Source organism: Protomyctophum parallelum (genome assembly GCF_964188405.1).
Source record: "Protomyctophum parallelum genome assembly, chromosome: 17".
Lineage (NCBI taxonomy): Eukaryota > Metazoa > Chordata > Actinopteri > Myctophiformes > Myctophidae > Protomyctophum > Protomyctophum parallelum.
In genome coordinates, this window is record NC_139719.1 from 15,775,326 (window position 1) to 15,792,197 (window position 16,872).

A 16,872-nucleotide genomic window follows, 5' to 3' on the forward strand; every position below is an offset into this window, starting at 1 on the left:
TGGATGGTGGCGTGCTGCTGCATCAGGGCGGGGTCCATGCTCAGGCCCTGAGGCTGCATGTAGCTGAAGCTGCTGGAGCGAGCACGTGGCGCCAGCGCCGTGTTGGTCTTGTTGTTGAGGACCACGCGCGTCAGCACCCGCGCCTGGCCCAGATTGGGCGTGACGGAGCGGATGTCGTGGTCCTCCATGACGCCCAGCATGGCGGGCGAGTCGAAGCCCTGCTGCAGCAGGACGGTGATGGTGCTCTCGGCCAGGCCCTCGGCGCGCAGCGACGTCAGGAACGACGGCTCCACCATCCGGGACGCGCCGGGGTGGTGAGCGGGCACGCCTCCTGAGGTCATGGCCATGGCCGGGTCGTAGCTCGGGTCGTAGGGCAGCCTCTGGGAGGCCACGGCTCCGTAGGCGCGGGCGTCCATGGCCTGATCCACCACGAGACTGGTGGCGGCCAGATGGGCGTCCAACGGCAGGCCACCGACGGTGGTGTAAGCCGGCCGGGAGGAGAGAGAGTACGGCTCAGAGGCGTAGAGCGACGGAGAGGCCTGCTGGACCCCGTAGACCGAGGGAGGGGCCTGCTGGACACCGTAGAGAGACGGAGAGGCCTGCTGGACCCCGTAGAGAGACGGAGAGGCCTGCTGTACCCCGTAGACCGAAGGAGGGGCCTGCTGGACACCGTAGAGAGACGGAGAGGCCTGCTGGACCCCGTAGAGAGACGGAGAGGCCTGCTGGACCCCGTAGAGAGACGGAGAGGCAGCCCTGCTGCTGATGCACTGGAGGTCTGGGATCTTGGCTCGGAGGGAATCCATATACAACCGGCTCAGCTCGTGAGGGGAGGGGGGCGGGGGAGGAGGAGGAGGAGGAGGAGGGGGAGGTGGAGGCGGAGGCGGGGCATAAGCAGGCGTGGCGGCGCACAAGGCAGCAGGTGTGGCGGCTCTGGCTTGTCCCTGATCCCACACGGTGCTGCTCACCCCCCCATAATTCAACCCTGAGCCGCTAAGCAGCTGCTGCTGCTGGCCGGCATTATAAAAGCCGGCTCCTTCCAGCGTCTGACCAGACAAGACGGAGTTGGCGTGGTAGTAATCCTGGGGAGGCTGGAGAGGTGGCACCGAGGTGCGGCCCGAGGCCATCATCTGCTCCAGGTAGAGGCTTCTGCCCAGGTCTGCTGAGGAGTTCCTCCTGCTGAGGAGTTCCTGCTGAGGAAATACGCCTGCTGAGGAGTTCCTCCTGCTGAGGAGCTGCTGCCCATTCTGGACCTGGAGTTGGCTGTAGACCGGCTGCGGCCGGTGGAGCGGCGTGTACGGTTCCGGTTTCTGGCCGAACTGGCCGAACTGGCCCACGTCGGAGGCCAGCTGGTACCACATGGCCTGCTCGCCGGCGCCGACGCCTCCCGGCGCCACCAGATTCCCGTGGGCCGCGACCGTGCCACAGTAGTGGCAACGCGTGGAGCCTCCTCCGTCGCCGAGCTGGCCTTCAGTCCATCCCAGACCAGAATGTCCCTGATGGGAGCCGCCGAAATACGCCTGCTCGCTGCAGCTAAGCATGGTGACAATAAAGTGTGCTGCTATAAAGGGGCTAATGAGGTGGAAGTGTTGGGTTTCAGAGCTCCGCTTACACTCGCCCGCCCATCGAAAGGTGAAGAGAAAGAAAACAGGTGAAGGTACCCTTCTACCTGATCTGCACCCCCCCATCCCCTTCTCCTTTAAGGCTGAGCTATCATGTAGCTCCCCACAGCCTGCGCAGCTAAATTATTCAGCCCTGGAAACATTAGAACTCCACAAGGAGAGAAACAGAAAATGGCAAATTCATACAGAGATAATGCACATGCATAAAGACACGCACACGCACACGCACACGCACACACACACACAACACACACACACACACACACACACAGAGAAACGCACCTTTCCAGGGCCCAGTTCTACTCCATTCTACGGGGGACGACGGGGACCATGCTTGTGTCAGGCATCACAATCAAAAGCCTGCCGCACCAGGACTGATGGTGGTTTGCGGTCGGGTGGAGGGGGGGGGGGGGGGGAGAGATAATATGCACGATGGCACTGTTGTGGCTGCGAGCATGCTGAATGGAGGAGGGGACATGCGGTCGTGCTAATCCAAAGGGGAACTGACCCACGCCGCCATTGGTAGGGAATCTAGGGATGCCTCTCTCATCCAACACCACGACAGAGGATTAGTGTCACCGACTTAAATCCCCCCCCCCCTCCCCCCGTGACATCATTGTGAACCAGATATACCAGCGTACACAACACACACACAGCTAGCAACGTCCGACGCAGCAGGCTACCAACCATGCCCGTTACGGCCATGTTTACCACGCTCACAGGTTATCGCCGGGGGGGGCCGAGACACTCCACTGGCCCGAGACACTCCACTGTGAATGACTGAGAGTGGATGGGCTCCTACGGCGTCCCCCCGTCCCCCCCCCCTCCCCAGGGAATGGAGGGGGGGGGGGGGGGCCCTGGGGGGCGGGGCGGTGGGCCAGGCTTGTGATGTTGTGTCTGTGTGTTGTGTCTGCAGGCCAGGGGGAAGCACTGAGGCTCAGAGATACTCCACAACGAGACGGAGGCCAAGCCGGGCGACGAGTCTGAGAGACACTGACTGTGGCACTGCAGCAAGCACCACACACACACACATGCATGCACGCAGGAACGCACGCATGCACGCACGCGCACACACACACACACGCAGGAACGCACGCACGCACGCGCACACACAGCCTCCTCTACTGGACGGCTGCACACTCGCACTAGGCCTGTGTCCATTATTGTCTCCACCAGGCCATTACATGGAGGGAGACGGTATGTTTTGCATCATGCAATTCGGGTACACACTATCTCCATAGTCATGTGATCAACACAGATCCGTTATACATTCTTCATAATATTACTCCTGCACATTTTGTCTAAATATCACAAATTCTATTAGTTACACAATAGTCTTCTAATCGCAGTTATTTAAGATGATTGCAATTATTTTTGCATAATCACCGTAATCGTTTGCATGTTGAAAAAAGGTTTAATACATTTTCAAATTAAAATAGTGTGGTCATGTAATATTGAATGATATTGGTTGGGTGTTGTGCAGCAGTTGAATGGAGTTTGAACCTGACCCTATGCGTCAGATTTTTGGACTGAATGATAATAAGATTGTTTAACAAGTTCCATAATGTCTGTTTAACCTTTAAAAAAAATATTCTGTTGTCTTGGAATAATGAGAAACCACCAACAAAGAAAGATTGGCCCAAAATAATCATGCAATGCATGCCGTTGGAATTGTAACCTGCCAGCCACGCTCCACAACAGATGCCGTCTATAAAATATGGCACCCATATTCGCTATTTATTGGCCCTCAATTAGCTGCCACCTTGACCACAGGGTTACTTGGCAGAAGCGATACCGCTAACCTTGATGGACAGGATCATAATTCCTTGTTTATTTACTTTATTTTACTTTTTACCTTCTGCTGTGGGTATTAATAATACGGTTATTGTCTTGAAATCGCATTTCCATTCATGCGAGTGAAGTCTGGACTGTGGTTATCGTCAGACATCATATCGTCAGAGTACCCGTTCCACCCATCTGTCTGTGTCCTGTGTATGCCCATATAAGGAGATTTCGGTATGTGTCTCTGTGTGTCCTTTTATTCCTATATATGGTGTCTGTGTCAGGCATGCCCAAATATGGAGTGTTGTGATGACAGAACAGGCCAGCTCCATATATGGACCCTGGGCAGGTGCTCTGTCCAGAGGCCTTTTGTGGCGGTTCTAGACATGGGAGTTATTAACGTTTTAAGATTTTCGATCTCGTCGGCTAAAATGGGGGGAACATTTCCGATGATGTCCCACCGGAAAATAACATTGAACGTTGCGCAACAGACGCTCCCAGCCTGTGGAGCGATGTGGTCTGTTTTGATATCAATAATCTCCTTCCTTTTGATCAATCTCTGTACTGAGCGCTCATAGGCGTTACTAATTGATAGGGCGGAGATCTCCCTCCTTGCCGCTCAGGGTGTTATAATGTTTACAATTATTTGTGTTTGTTTGTTTACACACACACTGTACATACTGTGTGTATTATACTGCATGCAACACAGTAAGGACGCCAGGTTGAAAGTGGCTATCATAACAATAAGCGTATTGGTGGTTCAATTACATTTCTATTTCCATTGAGGCCGTGCCATATCCTTCCATCTGCGCCACGCCGTCATTGTAATCGCCTCGTAATGCCTCGTCCTATGTAGTAGTGCAATAATGACAACAGCATGACGGAGCGCGCCAACGTAAACTATACGGCTTGCACTCACTCCATTCATCTGGTTCCGAGGCAGTGCCAGCAGCAACACAACGACTACACTACAGTGACCGACTGCACCAGTTGCACGCACGCACACAAGCACGCACGCACGCAACAAAGCTTATCTGAGAACCTTGCCTTCACAGAAAAGATAACGGTGCCAGCTTTTATTTTGGCCATGACATGAGAAAATGTAAACACAAAGGCGGAGGAGGAGGACGGACAATAATGACAAAACGATTTCTGTTAACTGCACGATGGGAAAAGACAAAAAAGATGCTGATCATTTGGGAGGCCGCGGCCCCACTTCACCAGCTGGGCTTTTACTTCAAGGACAGGACAGACAGCGCAGGGCGAGGAGGGGTAGGAGGAGGAACGGGGGAGAGAGCGGGCGGGGACACGCGGGGCGATGGGGGCAGCGAGATATGATTTGGCTGCGGCAGACTGTGAAGATGGAAATCACTTTAAGCCCATTTCTATTCTATTCTCTCTCTCCCTGCTTTACCCTCCATTCCACTCCACTGCGACGCAGCTATAGCTATAGCGTGCTACTGGAGGGTGGTGGTGGTGGAGGAGGAGGTGGGCTGTCAAGGGAAGAGAGATTATTTTCCCGCCCCCATTCAGTGAGTCTCCAGTGACATCATCTGGATGCTATACTACAGATGAGGCAAAGAGACAGAGAGAGAAGCAATACATGTGTTTCTGTTTGGGAGTGACAGGCTGCCTAGGATATTGACGTGGGGTTTTTGGGAAATACTTTCAGTCACAATTGATCTGGGAGACAGGAGACAGGAGCGACTACCTGTAAACCGCCCGAGACAAATGCTAGAACCAAGCAGTTTTTTTTTTTTTTTACAGTGAGGGCTAAAGTGATCGTATCAATATAAAACAGACTGTATATCTATCAGATTAACACTGTCAAAGAAGGACCGAAAAAGTAGGTCAAAATAAATGGTGTTATACGTGAGGCAAATAAATATATTCTTTTAATGAATCCTTTAAAAAAACCATCCCCGGGGGCACGCTGGTAGATGATTGGATGGTGCGTCGACCACATAATCGATTCCAGTTAAAAGAAACTGCGTAGAAACACCTTTATCATTCTCTATGATGCAGATCCGAGTAAAGGACGGGTTTGCTTTTCTTCTCCAGGAGGAGGTAAAGCATGCCTAGCGTTTTTCCCTCAGCCAACCTCCCCCCTGGCTGCTGCATTCCGTTATGGGTTCACTTTTTTTTTGTCAGCTGTAAAATACACCATTAATCACTTGCTTCTCTCCACGGCAACCACCAACAATAACTTCTTTTAATAAGCCCCTTCCACTGGGCCGCGTGTCACTCACATTCCCCTGCCTCCTGACAAAAACATTAATAACAACAATAAACATCCCGGGTCCAAGCTGGAGGCTGGAGGCACTAAAGCCCAAACACTGATACGCTGCATCCGTCCCCCTCCCATCCCCCCCCCCCCCCCCCTCCTCCTCTCCTCTCCCATGCAAATTGGCACATTCCTTACAGTTATGCAAAGAGAAAGAGGGGAGGAATTCATCTCGTCAGCAACCTCTGGTATGCAACGAACGAGCCCTGGATGACAGTGTAATGCCACTGGAGTCACTGAAGATGTCTAGCAATTAGAAACGCAATACGGGGGACTTGAGGAATCATATCGGGGTATAGGGGAATATTAATATTTTGGTGGTGAACAATGACAGGGCCATGGGCCAACAACGCGCTCCTCTCGCCTCGCTAGCTCCCAGGCTGTTATGCAGCTCGGCAACACACAAAAAAGGACCTCTAGGTAGAATATGTGGAACAACAGACGTCCGGGCAACGGTCGTGCCGCCGCCGGAGCAATCTGGCCATCTTTCTAGGGCACGGGATGCTAACGGCGGGAACTTGGCAAGCGGCGCGGAGGAGGAGGCTCGATAGATGATGAGAGCCGCGGAATGATTTCGATAGCTATAGCGACTCCACTCTGACTGCTGCTCCGTCCATTAAACTTTCATAGGAACGTCATAAATTAACAGTATGACTGCCACGGACACGACGATTTCAAGAGTCAATTACTGTGATTGTAAAGCGTATTAAAGTTTGAACAGGGCCGCAGGCCTTTCTCCTCGCTCTAACAAGAGCCTTGGGAGCAGGGAGGTGGGAGCCGCGGTGCTTGATGGTTGGTTGGCGGGGGTCTTCTGGAGCGCAGCGGAGCACATGGTTCCAATTCTGGGCAGAGTGCTTTTTTTCTGAGGGCTTCACATCTGTTGCGTTATCAACCTCCTGACGACGGCCCCCCCGTTTAAACCATGCATCTCTGTGGTGCATGACACAGCATGTCACACATGTTAGCGTGGGTGGGAGGTCATTTAGCAGAACAAGACCTTACTGCTATAAAGCATGAAAAAAAAAGACCTTTGACTGACTGGTGCGAGTTTTTAAAGCGAGGCTGGTTTGTTGTGAGCTTTTTGTCTTCCATGTTGGTTCGTTCACCGCTCTCTCCTCCTCTCAGCCTGCCTGTCATTATCAAGCCAGTGGCCCGTGCTGCATCACAGATGGAGCAGACAGAAGGAGAGAGGCGACAGCCCGCGTGGTTTTTGGAAAGACGGAGAGTGTGCAGCTGACTGAGACAAGAGAGACCGATGGAGAGAGAAAGAAAAACCACAGAGAGGCAACTTGTCTCCACATCACCGATGGGGGAAAAGAAGAGAGAGACGGCGACTGTAGTTAAACATGAAAGGACAGCCTGTTAGATGTCATATTGTTGTCTTCATCCTGCCATCCACGGACCAACATATGCAATCGGCTGTCGAAACATCATGCCACTTAAACCGGGAAAGCATCTACTATATCTGTATCTAACTATAATTGCACAAAGCCTCTGTATACGTCTGTAATCCACGTAACTCGAGAACCGTTCGCCCCACCGACTTCAAATTCGACACACGCCTTCCACACCCCTACAGGGAGTGCAGTGCCCGGTGTCGAGTCTGTCGCACCCACGGTTGTCACAAATCCTTCTAGTTTCTGTAATTTTAGATTTTAGCTAATGTGTGTATATACTGTAGCAGCAACATATGTTTTTCAGAAAATTCGATGTAGAACAGTGGTTTAGAACTGTGGTTCTCAAAAGAGCGGATCTACAAGCTCTACAGCGCATCACTTCGTGCCACGCTGCAAGCTTGTACATCTGCTATTTTTTGCGCTCAAATTTAGCTTTTACAGAAATCCTCACTTCTGTGGGTCGCTGTAACTAATCATTTTCAGACGAGGGTTACGTGGCCAAATGATTTAAATTTCGGGGGGGAACATCGGACGAAAAAAGCAGATCTACAAGATCACGGCACGTTGTGACCTTGTAGATTGGGTCGTTTTTCTGCAAAGATATTTATTGGGTCAAGAGGGAAATACTACAGTATATTGAATCCAGTCTAGAGCTCTTTAACCCATTTTGACCTGGGAACGATTCTATAAATGTCTTCTACATCCTGACAGTTTTCTGAAAAAGCCATGTTTCTATGTCAGTCGTTCTTCGATTTTTCAAAAATAGCAGACCTACAAGCTTGTAGCGCGCCACTCAGTGGCGCGCTATGAGCTTGTAGATCTGCTATTTTTCAATAGCTAAAACATAACATAATGCTTACACCAAAAGGGGTTCCCGCCCAAAATGGGTAAAGTTGGTAAAATGATCACAATGCAATCCTCCAGCAGTAATATTCTGTGAGACATACAGTATAACTCTAATCTAATCAGGACAGAGGGGGAAATATTATCGCAGTCTATACGAGCAAAACAATCATGAACCCCAGACAAATAATACACACACACACACACACACACACACACACACACGCCACCACCACCACATAGAGCCATTGTCCTGGCTCGGGGGCCATGGGATCCGGTTGAATGGCGCGTGATAAAACACTGGTTCAGCTCAAATTAAAGCACGGGACATGAAAAGAACCCACGGCCCGGGGAGGGGAGGGACAGAGAGGACCATGGGAGATCACTTCTCCTCTGTTCAGACCACACACACTAAACGCTCCACGCACCGCTCAGGAGCTCAAGGGCAGTGGTTGGAGAAAAGTAAACTCACATTTTGTACTCAATACTGCGGTGTAGAAATACTCTGTACTGTAACAAGTATGAAAGTCCGGAATTATAAAAAGTGCAAAAGGTATCGGAGTCAACATGTACTTAATCCATTTTGACCTGAGATCAAGTTCATAGCGTGCCACTCGGTGAGCTTGTAGATCTGCTATTTTTCAATAGCTAAAGCATAACATAATGCTAACACCAAAAGGGGTTCCCGCTCAGAATGGGTTAAAGTACCAAAAGCAGAAAGTGTAAATTATGCAGAATGTCTCATTTCAGTATAAATACTTTGAAAATAGCAGATCTACAAGCCACAATGCATCACATCGAGACGCATTGAAATGTTGAAATGTATATATTATAGGGCTGATGTATAGGCCTATGTTTTGTGAATCTACAAAGTAATCTACAAAGTAACTAGTAAATAAAGTTTTTAAATGAACGTAGTGGGGTAAAGGTAGAACATTTGGATCCGAGATGCAGTGGAGTAGAAGTATTGGAAATGGGAAATGCTCAAGTAAAAGTACAAATACCTCAATATCGTACATAATAAGTACAGTACTTGAGAAAATGTACTTAGTTACTTTACACCACTGATATCTTCAGATGACAGAAACCAAACGCTTCACGACCTGCTTATGAGCCGCAAGGGGCGAGATAGAGAGAGAGAGAGAGGGATGGAGAGAGAGAGAGGGAGGGAGAGAGAGGGAGGGATGAGAGAGAGAGAGAGAGAGAGGGAGGGATGGAGAGAGAATGACAGAGAGAGAGAGAGAGAGAGAGAGAGAGAGAGAGAGAGAGAGAGAGGGAGGGAGGGAGAGAGAATGACAGAGAGAGAGAGAGAGAGAGAGGGAGGGAAGGAGAGAGAATGACAAAGAGAGAGAGAGAGAGAGAGAGAGAGAGAGAGAGAGAGAGAGAGAGAGAGAGAGAGAGAGAGAGAGAGAGAGAGAGAGAGAGAGAGAGAGAGAGAGAGAGAGAGAGAGAGAGAGAGAGCGCTACATTAAAGCTGCTGCCTTCCCAGGTGGTGTGTTTGATTAGGCTAACTAACAGCATCTCATAATAATAAAAACACTAGTCACAGCATCACCTCCTCATTATTGGCTTGATAAAAGCCTAAAATACCTATGATAATATCTACCAGGTTCCTCCATGCAGGCCTCTATACTAGTTCTAATACCTATGATAATATCTACCAGGTTCCTCCATGCAGGCCTCTATACTAGTTCTAATACCTATGATAATATCTACCAGGTTCCTCCATGCAGGCCTCTATACTAGTTCTAATACCTATGATAATATCTACCAGGTTCCTCCATGCAGGCCTCTATACTAGTTCTAATACCTATGATAATATCTACCAGGTTCCTCCATGCCTCTATACTAGTTCTAATACCTATGATAATATCTACCAGGTTCCTCCATGCAGGCCTCTATACTAGTTCTAATACCTATGATAATATCCATCAGGTTCCTCCATGCAGGCCTCTATACTAGTTCTAATACCTATGATAATATCTATCAGGTTCCTCCATGCCTCTATACTAGTTCTAATACCTATGATAATATCTATCAGGTTCCTCCATGCCTCTATACTAGTTCTAATACCTATGATAATATCTATCAGGTTCCTCGATGCAGGCCTCTATACTAGTTCTAATACCTATGATAATATCTATCAGGTTCCTCCATGCAGGCCTCTATACTAGTTCTAATACCTATGATAATATCCATCAGGTTCCTCCATTCAGGCCTCTATACTAGTTCTAATACCTATGATAATATCCATCAGGTTCCTCCATGCAGGCCTCTATACTAGTTCTAATACCTATGATAATATCCATCAGGTTCCTCCATGCAGGCCTCTATACTAGTTCTAATACCTATGATAATATCCATCAGGTTCCTCCATGCAGGCCTCTATACTAGTTCTAATACCTATGATAATATCCATCAGGTTCCTCCAGGCCTCTATACTAGTTCTCAACCTGTGGCCCGGGACCCCCAGGAGTCACCACATGATTTGTTGGGGGGGATTATTTTGGGGGGTCACCCAGTTAAAATATGATTATTTTGGGGGGTCACCCAGTTAAAATGTGATTATTTTGGGGGGTCACCAGTTAAAATATAATTATTTTGGGGGGTCACCAGTTAAAATATAATTATTTTGGGGGGTCACCAGTTAAAATAATTTTGATTATTGTGGGGAATCACAGTCTGAAACGGTTGAGAACGACTGCTCTATATGACTAGTTCCCACCTCTACTCCAAAATCCCTTTGCTGAAAATAGCTGATCTAATGGACAATTCATCGCGATGCATCATGTTGTGAGCTTGTAGACCAGCTATTCTCGCTGAACGTCTGCACCAGATAAGGGGATGCTAGAATTTCTGTAGTTAAAAAAGACGATCCGTTTGACAAATCAGGCGTCAGATGAGTCTGGGAAACACCCATGAGTATTTTAGAGACGGGACGACAATGGAAACAACGACCACCAAAGCTCAGGTGGAACGTGATGAGAGAGAGTGTATATAGTTTTTGGCTACGCTCCCCCATCCACAAAAAGAGACACACAGTTTGGGCTTGAAGAGACAGAGAGTTGACGAGACGCCCGCAAAATCACAGCTTCATCCGTTTGCCAACTGCTCGCCTGGTTGAAGTGTGTGTGGGCCCCGATTCGAGAAATGAAATCGTCTGGAACCGCGGCCAAACAGGGAGCCTGCGGGGACTTTACCTGAGTGCGAAAACAAAACGCCTTCTTCCGTGCCCAGTTCCTACCTTACCACGGAGGAAACTGGCGCCATTGGCAGCCTCATCATCCCGCTATACTCAAATAATTTGGTGGGAATAACTTTGCATTGGACATTGGCGTGTGAACAAATCGCAAATTGCCAAGGCTGTGTTTTTTTTCTTTTTTCTTACCGCCCTCACAATGGCTGCCAGAGAACCCAATTCACTGATCCTGTACGACGACCATCTGGAGAGGGCCTGTGTGTGTGTGTGTGTGTGTGTGTGTGTGTATGTGTGTGTGTGTGTGTGTGTGTGTGTGTGTGTTGTAAATGAGTGTGCATGAGAGAGAGAGAAGTATATAAAGCCAGGTACGCTTGCTGCAAAGTTACTCTGCTTGCATCACAGAGCTGACTAGCGGTCGTTCCCTCCTGACTAACGGATAACGTCTTTGTCAGTCTGACTCAGTGGAATGAAACAGCTGGCTATCGAGGATATTAGTGGCTCTAATCAATGATGGCTCACCTGTGGGCGAAACGAGGAAGGGACTGTTTGATGAGTCAACTTATAGACACGTTACGTTAATTGATATTAATAGCCTCGTTCTGGAGTCCACTCCTCACACATCGACCACTTAAGGCCTAGAATACCAATAGCAAAAATACACAATGCTCCCACAACGCACTGTGATCTTGGTTAAAAGAGTAATGACACATTTTGACAATTTTTTCATGCAGAAAGTCCAACAACGGATGGCTCCAAAACTACTTCCTGGGCTATCTCACTCATCTACATCAGAGGTTTTCAACCAGTGGTCCAGGAACCGCCAGTGGTCCTTGAGGGGGTTCCAGATGGTCCCCAGCTAAATGATGGATAGTTGGTAACCAAATGGACCCTTATAGATCTTTAACTCTTGAGAGCATACGTCTGAAGAGTTAAATTATTGTTAAACATCTGCATTACTATAATTTTATAAAAGTAAAGTCTACACAATTAGAGAATGTAGAATAATTGTTATTATTTTTTTAAATGTTTGTCTGTGGCTTTCGCCTTTATTTTATATTTTTTATAGAGGGACAGACAGTAGGCTGACAGGAGATGGGGGGGGAAGACATGCAGTAAAGGCCGTCGGGATCGGGAGTCGAACCCGCGGCACACTGCCAGACTGGATTATCACCCAAGGTGCCTGGACCGCTGAGCCACAGCCCAGGCCAATAATTGTTATTTATTTTGATCAAGGTTTGCCTTTTATCTCTCCTATGGTACCACACAAATACAGCATGGAATTGCTACAAAATATATAATATGTTTTGGGTCTGAAAGGCTAGATTTCATAAAATGGTGGTCCGTGGCTCAAATACCATAAATAAAATGCATTAAATAAAATGCATGAATTGTAAATTGGCCCAAACAAACGGACCCTACTATGGGCTTTCTTTCTCAGTGATGTCCCAGGATGTGCCAAGCATATGTTCTCCGCTTAAAGGCTTCACGTGCACGCGCACTCGCGCAGCACCAAGTGAGGCTCTTCTTACATCACGGTGCAAAACAAACAAGGCATGGAGGCACCGGGGGTAATGGTGCGTCTCGCTTCATTTTCCAGCGCTGCGGTCATGTCTTTCCCCCCCCTGCGCGCCGGGTGTGCAATCCGTGCATGCATGGCATGCATGCGCCATGCGGGCTCCGGGAGGACCCGGCAGCCTAACAAGCCTCTCGGGAATCCAAGACACACCGGGGAGAGCACAGAGATGATTTTTATACCTCGGGACATATCAGCCTGACACTACATACACACGCACACACGCACACGCACAGACACCTAGCGAGACACATTCTGAAACAAGTGGATTTAACACAAACACACACACACACACGCTCTTGTATTCCCCAGTCCCTGATGCAGCAGCTCAGTGGGTTTTTTGTGTAGTAATAGGGCTTCCCATGCTCCATAAAAGATCATCCAGGATTTGCAGTCCATTCCGAGGAGGAGGAGGGCCCGTATTGATGCAACACTATTGCAGAACGTTCAAGGACCTAGCTACCGCACGCAGGCTTGCATGCACGTACGCACACGCAGGCATGCACCGGCTACTGATTGGATGGTATCAAACAAGTGTGCTTGCCTTGGACAAAACAATTCAACCCCATAGTAATGGCTCTGGATTAGAGATACAGTACTACTACTGGCACATGAGTCACAGGCCTGTGCATGAGTCACACTCACGCACATGCACACACACACACACACACACACACACACACACGCACGCACACACGAACACACGCATGCACGCACACACGATGTGATGCTGTAATCTCATTTACAGTATACATCCAGATAGCGGTCTGCTGATGAGGTCAACGTTTATACAATCGTTACTACGGGGGGGGGTGTTTGCAGTAAGTCAGGAGCAGATTGTGATCAATGGGGGATCGGTTATCAATAACAGGTCCCCGGGTTGTGATAACAACAGCAAAATGTTACAGTTTGTATAGTGGTGAAAACCTGGAGGTCACAGCGGGTCCCCTCTTGCTTCATTTGAACCGCTTACAGCCTATAGAGTAACATTTATAGTGATCGGGGTCACCCATGGGTCTATACGCTGTTTTTCATCTACACACCGACTTTGACAAGGGAAAGGGCCACTATATGTCCACACTCACTCCAGAGGGCCACATATGCATGCATATATACCGTCAGGCAGAAACCTGCAAAAATAACTGATCTACAAGCTCAAAATGCGTCAAAATGCGATGCGTTTTGAGCTTGTAGATCTGCTATTTTAGCTTTTTTTTTTTTTTTTTTTTTCGGAAATGTTTTTACTTTTTAAGTTATTTTTTCATTGGAATTCTGAAAAGTAAAAAAAATATTTGATTTCAAATGCATTTAGTTTACTTATGTTGGAATGTTTGGAATTGTAACATCAGTGAAGGTGGGGGCCACCAGTTGCCCGTGTATGATCTACACCAAATCATTGCCAAAAATATCTACAACACGTTACAAGCTCACAACGAGTTTCAACAGAACTTGGTGTGATATGAACGTATGCTACAGTATGTTCTGCTGAACGTATGTATGCCTATTACGAGCCAACGTGCCCAGAAATAGGGATGCTAGGGTTCATGCGGTGTCGTTTATTTTTAACCATTTCATAAGCAACAGTAAACTAAACAGTAAGAGTTTCACGCTTTGTTCAATGACAATAAATTACACCCGTCAATATCCCAAACGCATTCACAGCGTGTGTGGTTCAAAAATAATAGCAAACAACGTCGATTTGTAAAGATTTACCAAAACGTGTGAACAGCACAATAAGCAAAAAACGGATTATTTTTCTTCAATTTATCCAAAACCTGATGGAAAAACTTCTGTACTTGGGAAAAGGAGAGATGCACACATGACATCATGGCTGCAACAGCCTCTTCCAACACAGTGAATACAAGGTCAAATAGGGAGCAATGACACACTAGTCACTGCAAAGACATGTGGTTGGCAGTTAGATAGATATGTACTGTAGGGAGAGAGAGAGAGAGAGAGAGAGAGAAGAGAGAGAAGAGAGAGAGAGAGAGAGAGAGAGAGACAGAGACAGAGACAGAGACAGAGAGAGAGAGAGAGAGAGAGAGAGAGAGAGAGAGAGAGAGAGAGACAGAGACAGAGACAGAGACAGAGACAGAGACAGAGACAGAGACAGAGAGAGAGACAGAGACAGAGACAGAGACAGAGACAGATAGATAGATAGATAGATAGATAGATGGATGTACCAGAGTGGCTCACAGTCACAACCTCAGCCTGATGGCCTAAAAATATCTCCCCCGAGCCATAGCCAATTGCCTTTGGCTCGGGTGGTTAAGATGTTGGCTTTCCACGTGGCGGTGCGAGACCCGGGTTCAATCCCCGGGCGTTACAGATAGATAGATAATATAGATCCGTTCCGTACCTTCACAGATCCGGTCCAGTCGCTGCCTCTTCACTTTGTGTTTGTCGGTCAGGGACATGGCGGCGGCGTCGACGCGCGGGGGGGGAGGGAGGAGGGGGGGACCTCTCCTCCTCAGCGACGGGGGAGGAGGGGGTGGGGGGACGGGGGGGAGAGGGTGGAGGATCCTAACGCGCTGTCAGCAGCAGCAGCGGTCCCCGGGGCATTCCGCCTCCAGACGACACCTGGAACACACACACACACACACACACACAAGACACTATAGTCAGTGGCAGGAACACACCAACACACACACGTGCACGCACACACAGAAAAAAATGAAATGCTGTAACACAGCTGTAAACTATTTAAGTACACAATAACATTCACACACACATGTGGGACGTATGATTGATATATACAAGCAAAACTGTAACGTAGGGAAACATTAAAGAGTCCTTCACTACAAAGTCACTGCCAATGTCTTTCCCTCACAGAGTCTAGGAAGCTCAAGCTATATACAGGCTGTAAAACATCTCAGGGACACATGCGCACGCACACACACACACACGCACACCCACACACGCACACGCACGCACACGCACGCACATGCACGCACATGCACGCACACTCTTTTGGTGACAAAGTGCCCTTTTTGCTGCTCTAAAAGTGACAAAGCACCCTGCATGCTCTACTACGAGTTCCTCTCCTCTCTCATCGTTGAGTGATCCTCTGAGCTGCGCCCCTCTCCAAAATGTCTCCCCCCTCCACACCCCCCCACCCCACCCCCCCTCAGTCAAACACCAATCTGCCCTTTCTCTCTCCCATCGTACTACAGTATAACTCTCCCCTGGAGGCACGCCGGGAAAATCCTGACACATCCTCCAGGAAAAAAGAGGAAACGCTCAACAAAGCAAACATGTTGAGAAAAAAAGATTCACACGATTCATATTCGTACAATTCATGAGGGGGGGCCGGGGGGGGGTATCTGTCTTCACAAAAAATGAAGCCTTTTTGTGTAAATGGAGCTGATGATGAGAGAGCACTGTGTGTCTTGTAATGACACATTCTGACCATTAGAGGGTAGTTAACGTCTACTCAGGGAGTGAGTAGACGCCTCCACCACCACCACACATCAGGAGTGTAACCTAACCCTGTACAACAGCCACACTTTAACCTACTCTATTATTTCAACCCCATGTACTTCAGTGACGGGGTGTCCCCCAGGGGTCTGTACTAAGATGGTGTCTTTCCTTTCCAATTGAGTGAGTTTAAGGATGCAGGATGTAGGCTATTGTCATCACTGGAGACCAGGGTTTCAATGGGGGGGGGGATGACCTACCAATACACAAGCACTCATGTGCTGTGAGCTTGTATATCTGCTTTTTTTTTTTTTAAAGCCAACGCAAATAATCTAAAATGACACTCAACTACCCAAACCCAAAACTAGCCTATAAAAGAATGGCCTTAGCATAACCTTTGATTTGACTGTATACTAGCTGTTAAACAGGTTAAGTAAATTCAATCAATCAAAAACAAAACAAGACAACAAGGTTGCTGTTCATAGTTCATATGCCTCAGCGTTGTTGCGCGTCCTCACCCTGATTAACAGGCTGTGCGTGGAGATAATCGCACGTCACTTTGTGTGACAGGCGGGCAGGGGGGGTTTGGGGGGGGACACACGTGAACGAACGCAACGGGGCGGTGCACGAGGCGGCCTTTAATGGACGGGGTTGAGTGGCATTGTTTGACAGACATGCTCTTAATTATACATGCAAGGGCATCTGTTCTTCTGACAGAGCGAAAGCAGAAGCCCGTGCATATCTTCAGCGCTGGTATT

At 48.4% G+C, this 16,872-nt stretch overlaps 1 protein-coding gene across 2 annotated transcripts in view; it reads right to left on the reverse strand.

Moving 5' to 3' along the window:
• Window positions 1-16,872, reverse strand: part of LOC310875193 (C-terminal-binding protein 2) — a 150,734-nt gene that overhangs the window by 69,325 nt on the left and 64,537 nt on the right. For both annotated transcript variants that reach the window (XM_083788334.1, XM_083788335.1), the window contains exon 2: window positions 15,057-15,277. In XM_083788334.1, coding sequence (XP_083644460.1) covers window positions 15,057-15,114 — 58 coding nt within the window. In that variant the 5' untranslated portion in view covers window positions 15,115-15,277. The remainder of the gene's footprint in view (window positions 1-15,056; window positions 15,278-16,872) is intronic.